Source organism: Lathamus discolor, chromosome 5, assembly GCF_037157495.1.
Source record: "Lathamus discolor isolate bLatDis1 chromosome 5, bLatDis1.hap1, whole genome shotgun sequence".
NCBI classification, from domain to species: domain Eukaryota; kingdom Metazoa; phylum Chordata; class Aves; order Psittaciformes; family Psittacidae; genus Lathamus; species Lathamus discolor.
In genome coordinates, this window is record NC_088888.1 from 114599242 (window position 1) to 114621876 (window position 22635).

At 41.9% G+C, this 22635-nt stretch overlaps 1 protein-coding gene across 4 annotated transcripts in view; it reads right to left on the bottom strand.

Moving 5' to 3' along the window:
• Positions 1–22635, bottom strand: part of VPS54 (VPS54 subunit of GARP complex) — a 51484-nt gene that overhangs the window by 3064 nt on the left and 25785 nt on the right. For all 4 annotated transcript variants that reach the window (XM_065682225.1, XM_065682226.1, XM_065682227.1 and 1 more), the window contains 14 exons: positions 22525–22632; positions 19551–19606; positions 17623–17719; positions 16803–17137; positions 14988–15117; positions 14360–14541; positions 13570–13682; positions 12254–12317; positions 10206–10311; positions 6849–6936; positions 5207–5328; positions 5015–5095; positions 1553–1660; positions 556–650 (listed from right to left, as the gene is read on the bottom strand). In XM_065682225.1, coding sequence (XP_065538297.1) covers positions 556–650; positions 1553–1660; positions 5015–5095; positions 5207–5328; positions 6849–6936; positions 10206–10311; positions 12254–12317; positions 13570–13682; positions 14360–14541; positions 14988–15117; positions 16803–17137; positions 17623–17719; positions 19551–19606; positions 22525–22632 — 1685 coding nt within the window. The remainder of the gene's footprint in view (positions 1–555; positions 651–1552; positions 1661–5014; positions 5096–5206; positions 5329–6848; positions 6937–10205; positions 10312–12253; positions 12318–13569; positions 13683–14359; positions 14542–14987; positions 15118–16802; positions 17138–17622; positions 17720–19550; positions 19607–22524; positions 22633–22635) is intronic.

Sequence of the window (22635 nt, forward strand, 5' to 3'; positions counted from 1 at the left end):
CTCTCCTGGGAGGTGTGGGACACCAGGCACAGCCAGCCACCTCCTCCCCGGAGAGGCACCACTGACCAGTGTGGCAATGGAGGGCTGTGCTGGGCAAGGGGAAGAGCTCTGTGAGCATCTCTGTTTCCAATGTAGTTCTACTGCAAAACCAGTTTCAGTGGAGAAGCTGCCCATGGCGCGGCTGAAATACCATTTCCTATATTTGCTTTGCTAGTGCCATGAGTCATCCTCCACGTTTCAAAACTGCTTCATGAATCATGCAATTCCTGCGAACTAAACTGTGGCTACAGCTGCCACAAGAGGAGAAAAAGCAATCCAGAAATGAGGAAACCTACGGCAGGTTTCCAGCAGGACAATGCCTAACTCCCAGTGAATTACTAAGCTGTCTGCGTTCCTAGCTACAGAGGCACAAGTCACATCCTCTGCTGTAAGCAAGCTCCAGATGGGACATACTGAGCCATGGAGCATGGCTGCATTCCGCAATCACAATTTCTTGCAGCAGACAAAGCCTGCTCACCTAAAGTAAGCAATAAAACCCCAAATGCCCAGGCATACCCATTCAGAGGTCCTCCATCATTGACCACATTGAGGTGGGCCAGCTGCCTCTTCAGGTGAAGTTTGTAGCTTGCGTTGATGCGTAAAAACAACATCTGGAAGAAACCAGAAAGGCAAAGTGAGGAACCATCCCCTGCACCACTGCCTACAGAGAGGAGATCCCCTGCAAACACTAACTCACCGACCTTTGCTTTTGTTTTGCAATTCACATGATCTTCCCCCTTTGGCCTCCTAACCTTCGTGGCCATACACAGTTCGTACCACAGAGGACAGTGGACACCCTCACTTAATCGTCACATATTGCTCTTAGAGGCCATATTCTTTAGAACATGATTTTTCCTGTTTCCTGAAGTATCTAGTGACTTGTATTGTGGCTGTAAAATAACAAGTCACTTTCCTGTACTATAACTACTTAAAGTCTTTTTTCCCCTAGAGAAAAACAGTTTGAAGGGACCATTTAATTTAGTGCAAAAGAGAAGCTCCAAGTTGCTGTATTCAGTGACTGGTTCAGTCCTTCCTGTCATTAGATTTACAGCTCTGCAGTAGAAATATCTGCAACAAAACACCCAGAAAGCACACCTGGTACAATCTGCTGCATAATACCTTCAGGGACCTTCAAAAGCCACCACGTTTAAGCAGCCTTTCAGAAGAATTCTCTAAAAGGGCTGGACTTGAGCCTCAAAGTGTTGCCATTTGTGTAGTTTCAGCACTAGTTCCTGAATTGATTCACCTCTCTAGGCACTAAAATGCCACTCAAAACACTGGCATCAGTCAGTTCCTTTGCATGTCTTAGCGTTCTCCCTGCACATCCAAACACTTCCTTCAGCTCAGACCGAGCTGTCAGTGTGACTGCTGCCAACCCCTTCAGTGTGTGGGCTTCACAAAGACTCAAAAAAGAACTCCCTTCCCCCCTGTACAAAGCAGAAGTCTCTCCTGTTACCCAGTTCATGTGCACTTGCATAGGAGGTGTTACATGGATGTCAAAAATAACATTCACCTGAGTTTGCTCCTCGGGAAGGAGATCGTATATAGCTTCATGCATCTTTGCCATTTGCTTGCAGATATTCCTGAAGCATGCTGAAGGAACAGGAGCTTTCACTTCATACTGGAAATAAAACCACAACCAGTTACTCCTTCTTACCACTTTAAACAGTTTACATAGGAGAGCTCCCAACCTGAAGCCCTGCGCTGCTAATGCCATCACGAGTCAGGGTTCATTGAGGACATTACAAATTGAAGCTGGGCATGATCTGGTTCAGCCAAGGACTCACATCATAGCCTTTTAGCATTTGTTGCTTTACAAGCAAGCAGGAACACTTGAAACAGTACGAAATCTGAGGATTTCATAACTCAATCTATTCATCTTTGTTACCCTCAATTGCTTCTCCTTGCTCACTGCTTTTTGCTGGTTTCCACTACCCTGTGAAACACAGATAGAGAGAAGATAATCACTGTGCCAGCTCCACAGATGCACGCCATGTGGCCTGCTAGCTGGCCCACCCCCTTCCTATTCGTGTGAGTCAATGACAGACAAGCAGTTCTACCTCTGAGGAATGTGCCCCCCAAGGACTTGGTGGCAGAAACCTACTTCTCTGAGATCATAAATGTCCCAGTTTCTGAAGAAACAAGGAAAGGAAAGTGTGAAGTAATGGAAGGTCCTGAAAATTCCATATTTATCAAAGAAAAATCCCAAACAACACCCCCCTTCAGTTCCTGGCGGAGAGGCTGTGCTGGCACAGGCCTGGGTTAAACACTGGTACATGAACCTATGGTAGGGTGATTCTTCCCCACAGAGCCTTGCACAGTTCAGTGGAAGAACTGAATCACTGTAACTAAATTCGTTACAAACACACTGGAGATGGTCTCTCTTAGGCTGGGCTGGGTTGTGAAGAGATCAAAGCTTCCCTGAGTGTGCGAGAATGAAAGAAATGGGGAGCTCTGAGAAAGTCCTTATGAAAGGCCAAGCCAATGGCCTGGTTTTGACAGGGGAAGTAGCAGAAAACAGCGCTCACTGCTCCAGGAGCCCTGTGTGGGACAACCACAAAGCACACAGGATTGTGCCTCAAGGCATGAGAGGCTAGGCAACAGTCATTTACTATTTACCAGTATGCTGTAAAGCCAAAGGGGACTGGCAACCTGCAGCCATGGCTCTTGCAGGACTGCAGACACATCAAACTCTTCATCGTGATGCGGGAAAAGCAACAGCATCAGAAAGAAACATGAGCTCCAGCCCTGTGAGGTGCTGGCCATTTTTATCTCCAGCTAAGGTCAACAGGCTGTAATACCATGAGGGATCAGAGCAAAAATTACTGCTCTTCTGTCCAAGCAGTCACAAGACAACAACCTCCAAGAGCAGCTCAGAACTCCCACTGGATTCTTTCCATGAACATTTATCCCTTTATAAAAACCTATGCCTTCTTCACATGTTAATTATAGCTGCAAATACCCTGTTCCTGCTTTATCTCCCTGCCAGAGTTAATGGACAGATGCTGGGAACTGTCCATGCTGTTGTGAAATGCCTCACTGACTGCATAGCCTCATCCCGTGGCAGTGTGAAGACAGAACCTGTTCCACAGAGCTCCCAGAGGGAAGCACAGCCTGGAAATGGGAAAGTAACTTGCCCATGTTACCCAAGTGCCAGGTCAACGTCCCATCTACTGGAACAAACTGCTGGTCTCCTACAAAGCAGGTTTCTGGACTGTGCAATGCCAGTCTTCAAACCAGGCTGGACATGCACTGCCGTGAAACTCCTTTGCTTAGTCATTCATATTCACACACTTCAAAGCAGGGGACCACTTTATCCAGGCAGCACTGAAATGGACTCTCACAAGAACATATAAACCAAAGGACACAGTGACATGGTTGCACTGCCATGCCCGTTTGCACATTTCCTGGTTTTATGTTCCTCACAGCTTTCAGTGCCAAGATTTTATTATTTCAGGAACAAGATGAGCCAAATTATGGGGTAAGTTAGGAACGGAGGAAAATCAACACGTGGTCTCCTTTTCTCCTGTGCTGTGTGGGTTGCATTCATGTGAGCAAGGCACTCTCACTCAAGCCTTCAAGAACTCTAAAGGATGGGAATATTCTCAGTTTGTATCTCATGCCAGCTCAGAAGGGGAGAATGAGCTGTAAAGGTGGAAGGACAGCAAGGGATGGATACTTACTAACTACCACCAAGAACATAAGCAGTGTTAGTGGTCTGTTGTGGGCTAACTTGTTCAGCATCAATAACCTAAACTCCTGCATTTGTCTCTTATTTGCAAGAGAGAAGCAGTAAAGTGATAAAAAAGCCAATTTACTTCATAGAACAGGTATTTTTATATAGGGAAAAATAACCCAAATAAAATAGCAACAAAAAAGCAGCAGATCGCTACTTGATCTCTAGTAAAGGACATAAACATGGTTTTAAAAGTGCAAACACAAGAATCCTAATTGAAATGCTTTGGCTCTTTTTTCCCCCCTGAGTTTCAGTAACACTATTTAATAGCCCAAAGAAACAGGTGAAAAGAGAAAGTACAATATAAAATAAGCAATAAAATTATAGAAACAGCAAAGAAGACAGAAATCCTGCCTCTTACAGCTGTCTCCCTGTAGGCTCCACCAGTCCGTCCCCAGCCTGTGCTTCTCAGAAGCCCCTACAAGAAAGAGCTTGGTCCCTGGCAATAAACCAAATCTGTCACTAAATAATTGATTTACTTCTCTCATGGAACAGCTTCTTTTTAAAGAGCGTAAGATCCAAAGCAAAACACTCAGCTTTAAAAGCTCATGTTCTTTACCCATTAGACCTGTGGGCCCAGGAGGTCCCATCTTGGGGCAGACTGTCAGCATATTCCACCTTGAGTGGATCCAGCTCAGAACCAACCTGTTCCACTGATGACTGCTCAGAAAGCAAACCACCAGGAGCACTTCATTGTTCAGCTACTAACACTGCTACGCACAGACCTTTAGTCCCCAGGTCTGCAGCCCAATAGATGGGCTGGTACTTCCCCTCCATAAACTCATCCTCCTCAGCAGTTTTTGCTGTTTCCTCAGCTGCAGGAAATTACACCCTCCCCACTTCCAAAGAGGCACTGCTGGGAAGAGCAGGAAACGGGAACTGGCTCAGCCTGCCTGCAGATAAGAGCTGTCGGTGGATAAAACTGCTGAGGGTAGGAGAGCACTTCAGTTTCTGAACACCAGAGCCAAGCACCAAGCAAAGCAGTTCTGAAGTTACTGCTGAAGGAGAAAAGAAACAACTTTTTCTGGTGGGGGCAAATGACACCCAGGTGGCAGATGTTAAAGACAAAACACATTCACAAGCACAGCACAGAGCTCTGTGTTTACACGGTTTAAAGAAGCTTAAACAAGTCCCTATTAGGAAAGTCTATCTCTCCATCTGAAATATCCAGACTGTTGTATACAATGAAACCTCCAGTTGAAATTTAGAGAGCGTGTAATTATTTCCATATATCATTACCTTGGATAACAGTTTGTCAAATAAGCTATCCATTATGGCAACGAGCTTTGCTGAAATCTCAGCTACGTGGTCGTGATAATCCTGTAATGGAAGAAAGCAGGTTTTATTTACTACCTAATGGCATTCATACTCTTCAGAGCACACCTGAAAAGCAGAACTTTGTGTTTCATTAGGAAATGCCAGAAGAATTACCTTTGTAATGTGGTCAAAATGCCTGAGCATGCTATACTGCTTCGGCTGCAGACGAGCTTCAAAATGAGCCCTGATAATAGGAATGTAGTGTACGATCAGCTGTAGGCAACGTGAGGAAAGGGCTGTAAATCCAGAAGCGAGAGAGGGAAAGAAAAATAACTTCATTATTACACAGGAAGAGTCATTTTGCACAGACTGCATCCCCTTTAACATAAATAACAGATCTGACAATTTAACATGCCTTTATTCAAACAGGAGGTCTTTGTTTCCACTGGGAAACCTCACCCAGCGAACGCAGCAGACTAGTACCTGGCTGATCATACCCAGCTTCTGTAAGATATGGGGCAAGGGACTCATTTTACAAGAGGCTTTAAGTGTCTACTTGACATTTTGAGCCCTGAGCACACGCAGACATCGGAGAGATCTCCAAAGACCTGACTCATCAGCTACCTAACCTCGACAGCAGCCACATTCTCAAGGCATCAATATTTCTTCTGCAGGAGAAGTACATAAACACCCTGCCCTGCCATTGCTTTGCTGCTCATAACCTGCTCCTGCCTGCGGCACCAACAGGATTTCCAAAGCTGAGCTTCCCCTGTGCCATCCAACAGAGCCTGAGCCAGCAGAAGGATACATGGTGGTGCCAGCATGGTCACCACACTGGCTAAGCCTTCTGGAGCAAAGACCTGAGCCAGCTTTTCTTTTCGTGTTGTCTGCCCCGACCCTTTGGCTCGTGGACCCTCTCAACTCATCCTCCTACTTCTCTTCCAAAAAGGGAAAGGCAGATCAATGATCAGGACATCCTGAAAGTTTAAACACCTGCTTCAACCATCAACTAAAGGCTCTTAATATCAGGAGACAGTTTAAAACTGGGGGTCTTGAGTACAGTGTCAGACTTTTCTGGAGCACGGAACAGGGTACCTAGTTCTCCCCAGCTCCTCAAAGGAGCTAAGGCGGTCCAAGCTGGTAAGCTGGAGCTGGCAATTCAGCTAAATAGCTGCACACTGAAAATGAGAAACTCTAATCTAACCCACATCATAATTTGGATTCAGCAAACAGCTGCAGAGTCCTTGAGCTACCTGACTGTGCCAGGACATCCAGCCACATAAAGACTGCTTGATCCCGAGCCACCCACAGAAATCCCTCTGTGCATTACTGACATGTGGTTATAACCCACAGGAGCTATGTGTGGACACAGTGTGACAGGATACAGCACCATGGGGCAGAGAGCACAGCACAGCTCAGCGAAATGCACAGGGAGATAGGGGTTTGGCTGCATTCCTCTACCTATCCCCAGTCTCAAGATCTGAACACTAAGCAGCTCCCAAGCATGCCTAAGTCACCACCAAAAAAGCAGCTATACCTTCCCACAGTCAAAACATTGTCATGGAAAACTTTCTAGCTTGTATATTTGTTCCTGTTTCCTTCATATAACACAGCAAAGCTTTACATTTAAAGTGGTCCAGTAGACAGCAACGGAACTGTATGGATTTTACTGCATCCCTTAATCAGACAATCAGCCTTTATATATGTTTTACTGCCTAACCAGCAAGGGTTTACTACCCTGTGGTCCATGCACAGCACCAAACATAACACAAATGTTTAGGGTGTTTTTGAGATTTTAAAGTGTAGAAATCCGTACCTAGGTTTTTTGTAGTGATTGTTTTCAAACCAACAACTTGTAACGCACCAGCCCCAAGCACTAGTTGGCAACTTCTAGAGTTGAAATACTGCAAGAAAGAAAAAACAGGCAGTGAAAACACATGCTGGCTCTTTAACTACACATAGCCACAGTTTAGAAACACCATCAATAGAACTTTGCAAGATTAAATAGGTTATTATGAAGGCCACTCCCAGAGTTTCATATTCTTCACTACAGAGGAGTCCACAACTGTTAACTAGTAAGATAAAACTACACTCGATAGTCACTGGCCCATAGCATTTTTTACTCAGCCTGTGCTAGAGCACTCAAGGAAGCATTTCAGCAAAGGGAAATACTGGTATTAAAACCACAGTGATTTCAATTCAGGGACTAATCTCTGCTTCTCTATGAGACCTTTGGGTGAGGTTTCAAGAGTGTGAAAGAAAAGCAGCAAGTCAGACTTGCTGCACACTATGTTCAGCCTTGCTTTGAAAGCAGCACACAAAACCAGCTTTGTACTAGGAATATATAAAACCTGCTCCTCATACCGGGGCCTTGGATGGAGTGAAGGGTAAGGATCTCACTACTTCTGCTAAGTAGAGGAGACAAGTGCAATATCAGAATGGAAAATACAAAAAGAACAAGTTTCTGTTCTGGCTCCAGACCTTCCCCACTTCTGATGTTAAAGAAAACTTGAAAGCACTGAAACTCACTGCTGCTGAGGTGGCTGCATCTGTGTTTGTAACACTATAAAATACCAAGATTAAGAAATTATGCACAGATGATGTTAAGCCATGTCAAAACCCAGTTCTATAGGAATTCCAGATATAGTGGGCAACTCATGACTTGATCTTCCTCAGTTCCAGGAAAAATGTTATCACCATGCACACAGGCCAGCAAAGTCTCTGGGCAGCAACAGAGTTCCTGTTAGCATATTCTATCTTATTTTGGAATTCTGCTCCATCACCCAGCTTGAGACACCAGACAATCTAGAATGGCTTGGGTGATGCAGTAGAGACAGAGGAGCCATTGCTGTTGTCCCTATCTCCTGCACTGAGTAAGTCCCAGGGCTCATGTTTGAACAGAACTGTCCTGTTGACACTGGGGTGGAAACTGGAAGACAAAAACCTACAGAGAGCTGACTGTTTCATGCACCTGAAGAAAGATTCACAAGAATTGTGACAAGATCACCCTGCAGCTTGTGTCTGCAGCACAGAGAATTTCACTCGCAGAGAGCTCCTTGTTCTAGGGGCACACAATCCTGCTTCACAGATCTTGCTTCACAATAATGCAAGAACAGACCCAAACTTTTCAACCCAGCTCAAGTAAAAACAGGAAACAATTTTTCTGGCTATTGCTTGGAGTCAGTCCCAAAACTGAGGAGCACTGTGAACCCCACACACTTGCTCTGGGCTGCCCGAGTGGTGTATCCAGGGCCAGAAAAGCAACCCAGACCTAGTGCCACAACTGAACCTGAAATATGTGTGGTCCCTGAGCTAAGAGGCATAATCTACTCTGCTCTCAGATGGAAGTCAGGTTCTGAAACTGACACTCATTTTATCTCCTCCTCCTGCAAAGCAAAACCTTTTCTTATGCCTCCTGGTGGACTTCAGCAGTAGATCCACTGAGCCAAAGACCTGTATCCTACACAGTCTAAGCTTCTCTGAAGTTATAGTGCTAACTCTTTGACTGTGTGGCAGACCATTAAAAACACGCTTTATAAAGCATGATAGACACTCATCCTCTCACCCTGCCTGTTGTGCATATTACTCAGCTATCGGACAGCCTGTTGCAGACAAAGCAGTGAGGGAGCAGCATGCCTGAACCGTTGAAAGAGCAATATCCCCTCCTTGTGACTGTTTGGAGGAAATCATTCCTGTGTGCACTGTGGCTGCAAGCCCTCTCATCTGCACCACCTAGACAACTCCAGGAACTACGATCATGTTTTTATCCATGATAAAATAGGTGCCAGTTCACTCTGGTTGCAGCCACAGCTCAAAACGGCCTGGAATTCCACTAACTGGAAACTCTATGCAGCTTCCATCATATCTTGCTACCTTCAAAGCTTGCAAGCTTTGACAGCTGTCAAAATGTGTGGTGACCTGCAAGGACAAATGAACGGCTCTTACTTTGTTCAAAGCAGTAGAAAATCAGCTTTTGTTTTTGCTAGCTGTTCTTGTCATCTTTCCAATTGATGGGACCTTGCTGCCAGATAGGAAATACAGTATTTAAACTGCATATGATGTGTGACTACTGAGGAATAAAATAAAAGGCAGAGCTGGAACAAGATATGGTAGGGAGAGAGAAGTAGATGCAAATCTGGCCATGTCTGAGGCATCTGCTACAATTCTACCTACCTGCAAAAAGATGCTGCCAGACTTGAGTGAAGCAGCAACTGGAGAACAAGAGGTGAAGAGGGGCATCCCCACTCCAAGCTTACTGATTTGCCTTGAACACTGCTTTCAAAGGCAAAGGTTCATGGATAAACCTGAATGATGACTACAGGGGGGGAGTGTATCTGCATCTGGTTATTCAGGTAAGAACTATCAACAGGAGGACTATTTAAAGATCCATTTCCCAAGCTGTGTTTCACCTTCCCTGCCCCTACCTTAAGTACAGTATCTTTCTGAAGAGTAGAATCTGTTAATCTTTTATTGATTATGCTGATGTTTAGAACTCTCAATATCAGACACAACCTTTGTGGGCAAAGACACAAGTGAAAACCTTGAAACAAAATAACTGCTAGGTTTTGGAGCCTATATAAATATATGACCGTTTTAAGGTGCATTCTTGTGCTCCTTTCATTATCGTTTACTTATATGACCTTGCTCTATATGTGCTTTACCAGCTTTTCTCTTCTCTAGTGAGAAATAAATGACAAACAGGTTCTGGTCTTTCAACATTTTACATTTTACAACAGAAGCTTCATCCCATGCTGTTTTTCATGCTTCTACTGACCATACCTCTACTGACTTGTAAAAACCCAGGGACTTGTTTCCACCCTGAATATAGATGTATCTCTGTGGTATCTGAGACCAAACTGCTTTTTCTTCAGCAGCATTAATTCTACACTCAGCCTGAAGGACAAGCAGCTATGACAAGTACAACTAGATGGGATTTCCTATTAAACAAGAGGAAAGGCAGCCTTCCTGAAGTTAATTCACATAACCAATTGCATCTTTAATGCCCTTAGTTTAAAAGGCCACCTTATGGCACAGTAACAAACACAATCATTTATAGACAATTTGTATCATTTATATGAAATCATAAAAAAACCACATGAAGCATCACAGAGTAAGACATGTTCTCTGCCCTGGATACCCCTGATTAGCACAGATGGTACATCTGGAGCCATACCTTCAGTAAATCGGACAGGCGGGTAAGCATGTCAGTGGTGATGGACGGAATGTTATCCACACACTGGCAGTATTCAAGGATTATTCTTATTAATAGCAATACTGTCCTACAAGAGAGGAAACAGCCAAATGTCATCTCAGTGCACGGAAGATGTTGAAAAAAATCAAACATGGGCCTGTCATGCTGACAGAAAGCTACCTAACGCTACATGTTATAGCATTAAATAAACCCACTAACTGATCTGACATAGAAGTAAAACATAAAAAAGATACACATAAAGATGGTTATAAAGCATACCCAGCTCCACAGGGTGGCATCTGGAAAAGTACTTAACATATGTGAGATAAAATCTCTGAGGTTCCTTGATATAACTTTCTAATCTCCAAAAAAGCTACTAGTGTTTCTAGTGGAACTAGAAGTCTTCATATAGATGTTGGCAGGGGAGAAATAATGCAAAGTTCCTGTCTTATTCAGCTCCATAATTCTGGCCAACTTTGAGCAAGTATAAAAATCTAGAGAATGTGGACAACAACTACCACTGAAAAGGATGCAACGAATGCTAAGGAGTCACAGAGAAAGCAGCTTTGAAGAAAAGGCACCAAATATTCAAAGATGCTCAACACCTGCCATTTCCCTTGAATTCAGCAGACATTGGAGAATTTGGGAGCTACTGGATGGAATCCAGAAAGCTCCACAAAGAGCAGGTATGCTCCTTTGAATTCAAATATGCAGGGGGCAAGAAAACAAAGGCAAGATCAAGTGTTCAGAGTAGATATTCTAACATTTCAAAAAGTTAAATCTCTTTCTTCCTTGAAGCAGCAGAGTGCAGAAAGATGATGAACAATGAACTGGAATATAAATACCTGGAGAATTATTTGGGCTTCTTTTCATGAACACATTTTATTTGATTAAAATACAATGAAACTCTATGCAAAAATGTGTAGAACCGAAACAAATATGTGCACCAACATGAAGCTGACAACTGCTTCACAAAGCCAAATATATCAAGTTTCAAATAAGCAGAGATGGATTATCAAACACACCATCCATTAATTCAATTTTATCCTTTAAAGCATGTTCAAATGCTTCTACTCAACCTGAAATGATCTTTTACAATGATATCAGTTGGCTGGCACAGAAATTCTGAGCCATCAGCTTCTGCTTCTAATTAAACAATGATATCATCATGAAGCAACTCATAAAATGACAGCTGGTCAAAGACATTCAGTAAATCAGAACTTTTAAGTTTGGGGTAAATTGATGTTAAGACTCTGGGGAGTGAGATCTTTCAGGTTTTACTCTCTCCCCAAAAACGCTCTCATGCATATTTAATGCTCAAGCCTCACAGTTGTTGGAAACACAGCATGCTTTTAAATGAAAGATGTATGTGAGTTTCGTATTTTAAAATGTCTTTGATACAACCAGCTTTAAGAAACTACTTTCCAATCCAAAGCAATAGTGTATGCAGCTTCTGAGACAGCCCATATCTTATTTCTTATCCTGAGTAAGATAAGCAATCATCCACTAGTAAACTCATGTATTTTGAGGCTGTTTGGTGTAGAGAAGAGAGGGCTCTGGAGAAACCTTATTGCAGCCTTTTAGTGCTTAAAAGGGGGCTTATAAGAAGGATGGGAACAGATATTTTAGCAGAGGGATGGGGACTAAACGACTTCTAAAGGTCCCTTCCAACCCAAACTATTATATGATTCTATGATTTTGGCAGAGATAACCTATATTGCAAGAAATAACAAGTGTGGTATGAAGACAAACCTGTATTTTCATGACTATGTGTTTTCATTAAATAGCTGGGATGCGGGGGAAGTAAAAACTAATGAAACCATAAGTTTCAGAGAAGAAACAGCGTTTTAATGCACAGAAGAGCTTGCAATGTTTTAGAACTGTTTAGAACTAAACAGAAACTAGTCTGTGGAAAGAGAAGGGTTTTTTTTAATCTTTAAAAGACTGTTAAAGCTGTTAGTATTCATCACAGTTCTACTCAAAAGCTCTTGCCAACTAACACACTGATAACAGAAGAGAGTGCATCTTACCCAACTGTTGCATATTTTTGTCCTTCAACAATAAGGAATTCAGCTGGCTTTCTTTCTTCAGTAGCTAGATATGTTGGCAAGAAAGGAGAAGGGACAAGTTGAACTAAAAACAAGTACAAAAAATGCTAGTTTCCAAAAATCTAGCGTTCCTTTGCTAAGTCTTGGGAAAAACACCATCAATCCCTGGAGCACTGCTCTCTTTTACAGTATTTATTATACAGTTGGTCACCCATCTTAATCAGTACAACCTGTAAAGTTACTTTGTCATCTGCTAGTATTTTAGACCAAAAATCCCCTAAAGCCCTGCAGTTGTCATGTAATTAGAAACTTCAAATACAAGGTTACAAATAGAAGAAGGAAAGCAGGAAAAGTCACTGGGTTTTCTACTACACAATCTCAAATGACTTGGTGTGTATATTAATATTTTAGTTTCAAACACTTCTTCCTCAGGCTTCATAGTAGAAGCTCTTCCTGATGCAGTTTTTCATGCCAACAAGTTTCCTATCTTCTTGAAGGAAGCTGCAAGAGCTTAGTTTAAGAGCAATGGTTGATGAGCATATTTTGGTGTCGTGTTCAATAACTGGAGTGATTATTGCCTAATACACTCTCTGTATCTGCTATACACCTGTTGAAGGGTCAGGGTTTCTCCACCATGACGCTACCTTATTTTCTTTTCACTCACTCATCTACTGCCATTTTCCTTCCTCTCTATGTATGGTTTCTTCTTCTTCTAGCTGTTCACACACATTAATCACTGCAATATTGGATGAGTATCCCCACAAGGTTAAGAATGCATTATCCATTCCCACTTTGCACACAGAAAAATGGGGCATGAGGAGAAAAAAGTGACTTGTCTGAGTTCAAATAAGGTTTCTGTGGCAAGGTAAATAATTGAATGTACATAAGTTTTCACTTTAATGAGCAGCCACATAGCACGCTGCCTTTCATTTGAACAACTGGCAGATGAAGTAATGTGAAGGAGCAAGCTTTGTTTAACACAAGGGGGCTGAGCACACTCGTGCTCCTTGGTCCCTTTCAACACTTCAGTGGTACGTTCTGGGGAAAGACTAATTTTATGCAAAGACTGCAAGTCTCTACACTGGGAATACTTGCATAGAGAAGTAGCTCTTTCCCTGTGCTAACACTTCAATGGGTTTCAATAAATAAATACTCTTTTAAGTTCACCACAAGAAGTTTCAAAGACAGCGAGCAAACACAGATCAAGAGTGACATCGGATTACGTCCATCAACATTCTATAGCATAGCAACATTTGATGCTAATAACTCAGCTAACAGTAGGTCTGAAGATAACACACCTGATGGCTTTTTTTCAGGAAGAGAAATTCTGCCATCTGACACTGAATCAACAAGATCCTGAAACTCGGCAGGAACTTCAGCTTGCTTCCAGCGCTCATTGTCCAAAAGCAGGCTAGTTAAAAAACACAAAAGAAAGGAGGCTGAGAAAATGAAATGCCTTGTCTTGACACTTCTCCTGCCTGTAATACCATGGAATCAAAGCTACAGTAACTTAAACAAAGCCACTTGCCCAAAATGTTATGCTATTCATCTTCATTAGAAAGAGGTGCCCAACAACTGGCAGAAGCAAACCAGAAAAACACAGCGTTGGCTTAGAGATATCAGAGTTTGTTCATTCCATCTGTCATAGAGGACAAAAGACTTCACTAGGCAATAAAGATTCTTATGAGATCACTGCCACTGAAGTAATGTGTAAATAATGGAATTTTAAGAGCTTTTGATGGATGAGAATGAACAGACTTGATGCATGTTACTTAACCCCTAAGACAAAGCAATCCTGCCCTTTGATGTCAGTCTTGAGTACTTCCTGTAGCTAATTATGGTCCTCATTTAGGTAAGTATGAGTCTAAGTGTGTAATAATCCAGTTTGAAGAAATTAAATTATGAAAACAGTGTAAGTCTAATCCAACTGAAAATTTTTGGTGTTTAATACAGTTTTTTTCACCCCCTGCTCTTAAGTACCAGTGTTCTGGCTTACTAGTCTTTCAGGCAACAAGAGATTGTGTTTGCCTGACATAACGACTGATAAAGTTATTCACGTAAGAACACAAAGATCTTCTACCCAGATACCTTAGTTTCGTCTTCCTCTCCTCATGGAATCTGTTCACAAATCTATTGGCTTGACTCTGCAGTGCTCCTCGCAAGGACATACTTTTCCTGCCGCAGATCTGCTCAGTATCTAAGATAAAGCCTTCCATCAAGCGAGAAAGAGTAACAAACTCATTGGAATTCAGCTTCTCTAGGAAGCCATCCTATGTGCAAAGGAAACCATTGTAAGCAGACAAATTCAGAAATGTAAAGATATAACTCATCAGCATGTCTTGTGGCTACTACTCTTTTAAGAGACAAATCACTTAACCCTATATAGGACAGAGAAGGCAGACTGCAGTGCAAGCTGCAACCTTGTCATACATTTGCATTCTCTGCATGGAGCTTCAAAGACAGCAAGTAAGAACATTTAAAAAAAGAAAGCAGCAGAAACCCACATTGCCTTACAATGACAAGTATGTTAATGCTTGTGAGCTCTGGGCATTAAGATCAAGTGCCTGAGGCAGCAGGAACAGTTCACAGAATGGTTAGGTTACTTAATCTTAATTGAGAATGCTATTTCAGAACTCTTACTCATTAAACCAGTAATTTAGGAGTAAATTCTCATTAAGGGTGAGACACCAACAGCAATCTGAGCCATGCTCCTTACCTTTGCTCTTGCCATGAGGAACTTGACTGAACGATCATGGCAGATATCAGAGGCATTATAAAGTAACTCTTGAATATTGTTCGCCAGCCTGACCAGTTCCAGGTCAGTCAGCTTCATGTCATCACTGATCCTATAAATGACAGAACCAATTGGTTGAGCATCAGTTTATCAGAAAACAGTATTTCTGCTCACAGGTTGAAAGAAGATAGAGCCTTGCAGCAACTGTCAAATGCAGACAGTTAATCACCAAAGTCACTTGGTACAGTTGGGATCTTCTAAGTTGCTGTCAGTGTCATGTCAGACCCTTTAATAAGGAAATGCACAACTGAACATCCTGATACTTTGTTTTAAATCCACACTCTTAATTGCTATTAATGGTCTAAGAGAAAGCACAACATAGCCATTACTAATACAATAAATATTAAATACAATAAATATTATTTACTGAGCTAAAATTTACCCAGTTCCTTTAACGCTTGAGCACTGCAAGCATATGACAGATAAATCACATTTTTCTTCCAATGTAAGTGTAAGGCCTAAAACATATACTCTGCACTCCCCATGACCTTGATCTATAGATTATTCATTCTATTAGCTCTTTACACTTCAGGCTCCTAATTTAGTGCTTTTCAAAAAAGCATATTTTGTGATTGCCTGCTGTACTGAGGCCAGCCATCAGCACAACCCTGACATTCATGCGACTAGTTCAGATAATATTCTGGTCTGGTGTGGTTACTCAAGAGACAGTCAGTATGAGAGGAGAGAGAAAACCTGAGAGGCTACAGAGCAGCAACTGGGCTAACATTGTTCTAACTGTGTAATTTTACCAGCCTGCTCCAAACAGAGCAGAGGTGGAAAGAAAACCAGAAGAGGGATGAAGCGAGTTCATTTCAGAGCAAAGTTATGCAACCAGCCTCAGAAACAACTTTATTGCTCAAGAGCTCTAACTGGGTGGTGTATTTTTAGCAAACTTGGCAAAGTGCTCCAGACCAGTTCAGATCCAACCCCTTCCCTCCTTCCCAGCTCCTCACTCTAGCCCTTAACTCCACATCGCATTTCTCTTCCAGCATACACAGATGTTTTGACAAACAGAAGCCTGAATTTTTGTTTACATATTTATTTTAGATCTATCTTCTTCAGCAGCATTTTGATTTGAAGGAGAAGGTTTCTTTCAAAGCTGACAATTGCCTAGAACACACAAGTATAGACACTTGAGTACCAATCAGCTATAGGAAGCAGGCCACTTGCCACCTTCCATCTTTCAGCAGGGTAACAAGTGAGATGGATTTATTTAACCATAGTTAAACAGTGACAATGAAGAGCAGATTTTTCTCTAGAATTTATCTATTTATTTACTTAGATGGCTTTATGGAATTTATATTTGTTCCATAAAGCCAGTGTACAAAAAAAAAAAAACCAGGGAAAAAACGGCCTCAGTAAACAAAGATGCTTCTGCCTGTTAAAGGCATGACAAACCATGTCTTTCATGTAGGCTAGGCTTGCATCTCTCCTGCTCTCTACAGAAGCGGGCTCCCCAGCAGAGCAGATGGAGAGGGGTCCTTTTCTGTAAGAAGTGACATAATCAGTTCCTGTACTAATACACACAGAAGTGAAAATAAGGCAAATAAATGAAACAAAGGTGACCCGGGGACAGTGCAATCTGATGGCAATCTTTAGGGGTGATGGTGGACAGCCACTGCATTTACCTAGAAAAGCACATTTCCTCAAGGTAATTTTTCTACTGTATCATTAGAAACAACTGCCTGCACCTAACACCTTGTTTCTGACATGTCATAAAGTTGTGCTTTTACTCACATCATCTCTACTGCCCCTGGAGTAACTGAAGACGAGGTTTGCTCTTTGCTGGATGAGGAATCAGTAGTGCATTCTGGTTCAGAAACCGAATCGCTGCTACACGGCTCACTGTTTGGAGAAGTGTTTCTTTGAGAGGTAGTGTCAGCTGCTACAGGCGGAAGGTCCCCTTCACTGAACGCATCGCTTATGAACATGCCTTCATGAGTCAGGTAAGCCACTTCTGTGTCTACCGTACTGTCCTTAGAGTTCTTTTGTAAGGTGTCCTCCAGGTCTCTGTTTTTTTGGTTCTTGTCTAGAACCAAGAAAACCACGCTACGGATAGTATTTAATGTTGCCTAGAAAGAAATATGACATTTATTAAAAAAAAAAAAGCCACCCAAAACTCTGTGCCACAGGCTTGTGCTAGAAAATTTTCTTTTACCTACAAAACTACACTAAATCCTGGCTTTATTTTCTGTTCTGTAATTAGCATTCAGAGGCAGACCCATCTGTCTAAGACTGTAACCAATATCAGATGTTTCTGAAAATGGTGAAAGAAACCTCATTTGGAGCAATCTAACACATACAAAAGTTCTGTCCTAATCCCTAGCAGCCTGAAATGGATGTAATCACTCAACAAGAGGTATTATCTCCTTCCTACTGCTCTCTTTGTTAGCACTAATCATTTTTGCCCTGAATGCTGATATTCACGTATCCTTCTTTCAATCAAAAGTTTGAAACTCCATAAGCAAAACCAACGTCTTAAGACTTTGAATGAGAAGTAGCTTTGTTCCATTTCATGTCTGAACTATGTGAAGCTCTTAGTAAATGAATGTCTTACCTTTATTCTCTTGAGGAAGATAGTAAACTTAGAAAAAATATTCTTCAGTAAATCAAACCACTGAGGAAAATTCATCATCCTCATTTGGTCTGCAAGCCTAAAAAAGAGCAGTATTCAGTAAAGCAGATTCAGTAAATCATGATGACTGGCCATGATGCCTACTGGCACATAGAAAATATACTGTAAATACAAGGAAAACCATGTAGACTTTTATCTGGCAGAACAACAGACATCACCTGAACAACAGTCACTATCAACACAATGTATGCAAGCAGAATGGAAAAGAAGATATATAAAAATATAGATCACACTAACACAGTAAAAGCCTCACATTCATCATTTAGTTTTTTCCAGAGAATAATGTTCTTTTCCCTAGGACAGGCATGTATTATCAACAAGGGATGGGGTTAATAACATTCTCACAAATCATGTGAGGAAAAGAAGAAACAAAAAAAAGGAAGAAAATACTTTGTAAGTGTTACAAAAGCTGTGTTATTAAGCCCCTTTTTTTTGCACTGCAATGAGACCACTTCTGCTATGAAAGTGCAAGTCAGCTGTTTGTCGCAGAGGGCGAAAAAGTCATTGACAGAACAAAAGTTAAATCCTGTAATACACAGTTAGAACCCAACAGCAGAACAGTAAACACTGAAGAATGGTGAGCAAATATCCAATGTTTAAAAATGACCCTGTGCCCAGTCTTTTCCCAATCGGGTATGAATCCCATGGAGGTTCTGCCATTCACTTTGCTTTATCAGCTGGTCTGTTTTTTATTACCTTGGGGTAACCCTTTGCTCAGCAAAATGAATTGCAGAGCTCCAGCAAAACAGTAGCTGCAGGGACCTCTGGAGCTGGGACCTCTGGAGATGCCTTGTCCAAACCCTGCTCAATGCATGTCCAACCAGACTGGGCTGCTCTGGGCCATGTCCAGTCAAAGGCCTGACTATGTCCCAGAACAGAGATCCCACAGGTTATCTGTGCCCCTGTTCCAGTGCTTGACCATCCTTATAGGGATCACATTTTTCCTAAGATTCAATTAGCTTTTCCCGTATTTCATGTGCTCATCGCCACTTGTCCTTCCCCTGCACACCTCTGGGAGGAGCCTGGCTCTGTCTACAGCTCTGCTATAACCCTCCCATGGGATAGCCGTGGGCAGTTCTGCCCTGAGTTTTCCCCTCTCCAGGCTGGAGGGGAACTCAGCTCCCTTGGCTGCTCTTCCTACACTCCATGCTTCAGCCTCAATCAACCCAGTGGCTTCTGCTGGATCTCAATGTCTTTCTTGTTCCTTGACCCACAGGCTATGCGAACATGGCCCAGGCTGTGGCTGCAAGGACATGCTGCTGGTCCATGGTCAAACAGTTCTCCACCAGGTCATGCACTGCAAAGCTGCTCTGAAGCCAGCCAGCTCTGCCCTCTCCTCTTGCAAAGGGTTGTGTCTCCCAAGACACAAGATGCCAAGAACTTGGCATTTGCCTTTGTTGGGCTTTCTGAGGTTCCTGCTGGCCCAGTTCTAGGGCTGAAGTTGCCTGGTCTCCTCTCTGGATGACTCCTATTCTCATTTATGCAGGATGTAGTGAAACTACTGACACATTTTAGTACAAAATCCCAAGTCACGATAATAGGAAATGCTTTCAAGTCGTCAAGAGATACATGCCTAAATGCAACAGTTTATGCTTCATACAATGAGATGCTCTGAATTCTAGTATTTACTTTAAAGGTAAGTTTAAGGTCACATTAGAATCTGAATGAGAAGGAGAATACACAATATTCTCACAGAGGCAAATAGAAGCAGAGGCTTAAAGTGAAAGAGAAGGATAATCCTTACAGGGACATTTAACCATAAATTAGAATGTTAAGTTTACCTATGCTAAACATCCATCTTCTACCCCCACCCACCACCACCAAAAAAACAGATTTGGCTGTATACTTACTTAACAACCACTTCTGTATCTATTTCTTCTATCTGTGATACCGTATTAACCACACACTGTCAAAGGGGAAAAAACAAAACAAAACAAGATCTTAGCTTCTTTCTAACCATTGCTGAGCTCAACAATACACAAAGGTAAAATAATAAAGATGTATTTGTATCATTTAACAACTTGTTTCTCTAAAAACAACAAAGCCCCCACAGGAACCACCCCCAAAAACGTCTATTTGCAAACTACAGATGATCAAAATGTTCCCAACTGTGTATTAAAGCTCTGGAGGGCACAATGGCTCCATCTCAAAGGTACCTGCTTTGCTGAGCATGGATGTTAAGCACCGTCTCCCAGGTCAAGTGCTTTAGAAGCCATATTCTTCCTCCTTCCAAAGTTGATTGACTTTGGAACATGTTGGCTGACTTCCTTTTCAGCTTTAAATACAGGACTTTAGAACTAACCTACAACAGCACCAGGGAAGTGTGGAAGCACACACCTGCAGTCCTGTGCTTTCAAATGTTAAGGCAGCCCCAGTTTCAACCACTCTCCTAGCAGACACGGTATTTGCTGTCTGTCTGGCCTCTTCACTGCCTGCCTCTCTCTCTGGACTGCTCCACATCTGTATTGCTACGCTGTGGCCTTTCTTCAAAGGACACTTGCTCTTCAACTAGACACAAAACTGGCCAGTTTCATCAGGTCTCCAGCACAATCAATTTTCATTCTAAACACATCTACTGTTTTTACAGCAATTTCTTTCACTGATCTCTTTTCACGTTACTTGCAAGCCCTAGGTACAAATCACCACCATTCAGACCGAATTAGGCGTTTTCTTCCAAATGCCAATCAATAAATAACCTGATCAAATGAGTCAGTAGCATTTGAACTCATCTTGCCTTTAAGTGAGTATGTACAATCCAAATGGTGACTGGGGGCTGCCACCTCAAACTGCATGGATTCTACATGTGTTTTGAATAATGGTGGTCAGTACAGAAGCTTCTTAAAAACACACTTTGATTTTGAACTATGCAGTGGGTTTGGTGCTTACAAACATCTGCTCTTTCACCTCTCTGGCCTTGAAGAGCTACTAAATTACTAACGATAGCCAGTGAAGCAATGCATTTGAACAGGAAGCACATTTGAGACATAGGAAGGAAACAGTTTCCTTATTAAAGAATTATATACCTAAGAGTTAAGACAATAAGCCACAACAACTGTTACACAAACCACACAAAAGTACTCTGATCCTATTTTCCCTATTCAATAAAAACTTACACTGCAGGTTAATTAAACTTTGTCTATTTAACAAGTAGAGGTGACACCTGAAAACTCCAACATAAAGACAGATGTTCCCAGTAGAACAGGAAAAGCACTTTATGGCTGAGAATAAGCAGGAAAACCTACCCATTATGCATCTAAACAAAGAATTTAAAGGGAAAAAAAAAGTTTCCTTATGACTGCTGATACAGGCAAGTGAAAAGCCAATGGAGTCTGATGGGCAGATGAACAGTTTTATCCCAGTGTTATTAATTCATGTGTATTTCTCTTTGGTGTTAATCCTTATATGAAGTCCCAGAGCACATACGTATGCCTTTGTTTTTTCAGGCTTACAGTAATAGAGCATGACTAGAAAGCAGCGTTCACTCACACCCTCTGCTGATCTTTCAGGGAAGAGGGCAATAACCTGGCCCAGCATTCCACTGCTTTCAGGCAGGGAGAGAACAAGGTACAGAAGTGCTTAACTCAATTTGAATTGTATTGAAGTGAGAAAGTACTCGCATCATCACCAAGTCCTTTACAAGAAGTGGTGGTGCAGCCACACACATCACTGTCTTCTAATTCTGCCACAATGCTGGCAGTGTGGGCCCACGTTATCTATGCTCACCCACAACCAGATCAACAGAATCCTGGGAGTGGGTTGGGAGAACTAATCTGTTGTTTTAGAACAAAAACATTAAAATAATAATTAAAATGAAAATCCTAACTTTTAAAAGCTAAGCTCCCAATCTGGTTTATAAGACAGCTGTGAACACCATACTGTGCTACGAGAACAAGAGAGTGTCTTCATCTGATGGCAAACCCACAACCTGATTATCCCCCAGCCTTTGAGATACAAATCAGAGGTAACTCGTAACACATTAGAACAGGACTCTTGAAATAATCACATACCTTTAGGGGAGAAAAACACACAACACCCTCACATACACATACAAACAATTAAGATGAGTAAAATTAAAAGTACCAAACATAAGCTCAACTTTCAGTCTAAGTTTTTGTTTGCAAACAAAAGCCATCAGGTCACTGCCCAAACTAGTATGTGCTTTCCCCCACAGAAGTCATCTGAACTTTGTTTATCTGTGGGTTTTAGCTGGTCTGATCTACAAAGAGTTTGGTTTGAAAAGACAGATTCACCATCCTAAATGGCAAATAACCACACTAATGTGGACAAGACTTTTTTTCCAGCCTTTTATCATGTGCCTATGCTTGGTCTGTGCTACCATTGAGGCAAGCAATGTTTAGGATAGCATTTGTTAGGAAATCTGTTGTTTCAACTGACAAGATCTAAAATTCTCTTTAATGTATTTACACGAAGAACTTGCAGGTTTTGTTTTTCAGAGGATTTGGGCGATCTTTGGTGTGGTTTTGATTTTTGTTTTTTAATTCGTTGGGTGCCTTTGAAACAGTGTTACAACAACAACTATACTACTCAGGAAAGCCAAATAACCAGGTAATTCAGAACAATGGTAACTGTACAGAGAAAGCTGTGACATGCAGTACTTATGCTGCCTACCCCTTCCAGAAGGTCTTTTCTGCAAACAGGCCTCTCTTTCTCAGGAATTCCTTAGTCTCTGCAAGTTCAGCTGCTTTAGATGAAAGACCATCCGCCACCATAAAACTTTATCAGAGATGTTCTTTAACTACTTGAACAGTAATTTGTAAGGGGTTGAGGCAAGCTTGTCAGGTATGTTGGAAGAGTTTGGCTTACCTGTTTAATTATGTTCTTTGCAGTAATAATCATTTCATCTCCATATATTTCATAGAAATTCAGCTTTCTTTGTTTCAGAAGTCCAAATACCAGTGATACAAGTCTCTCCTA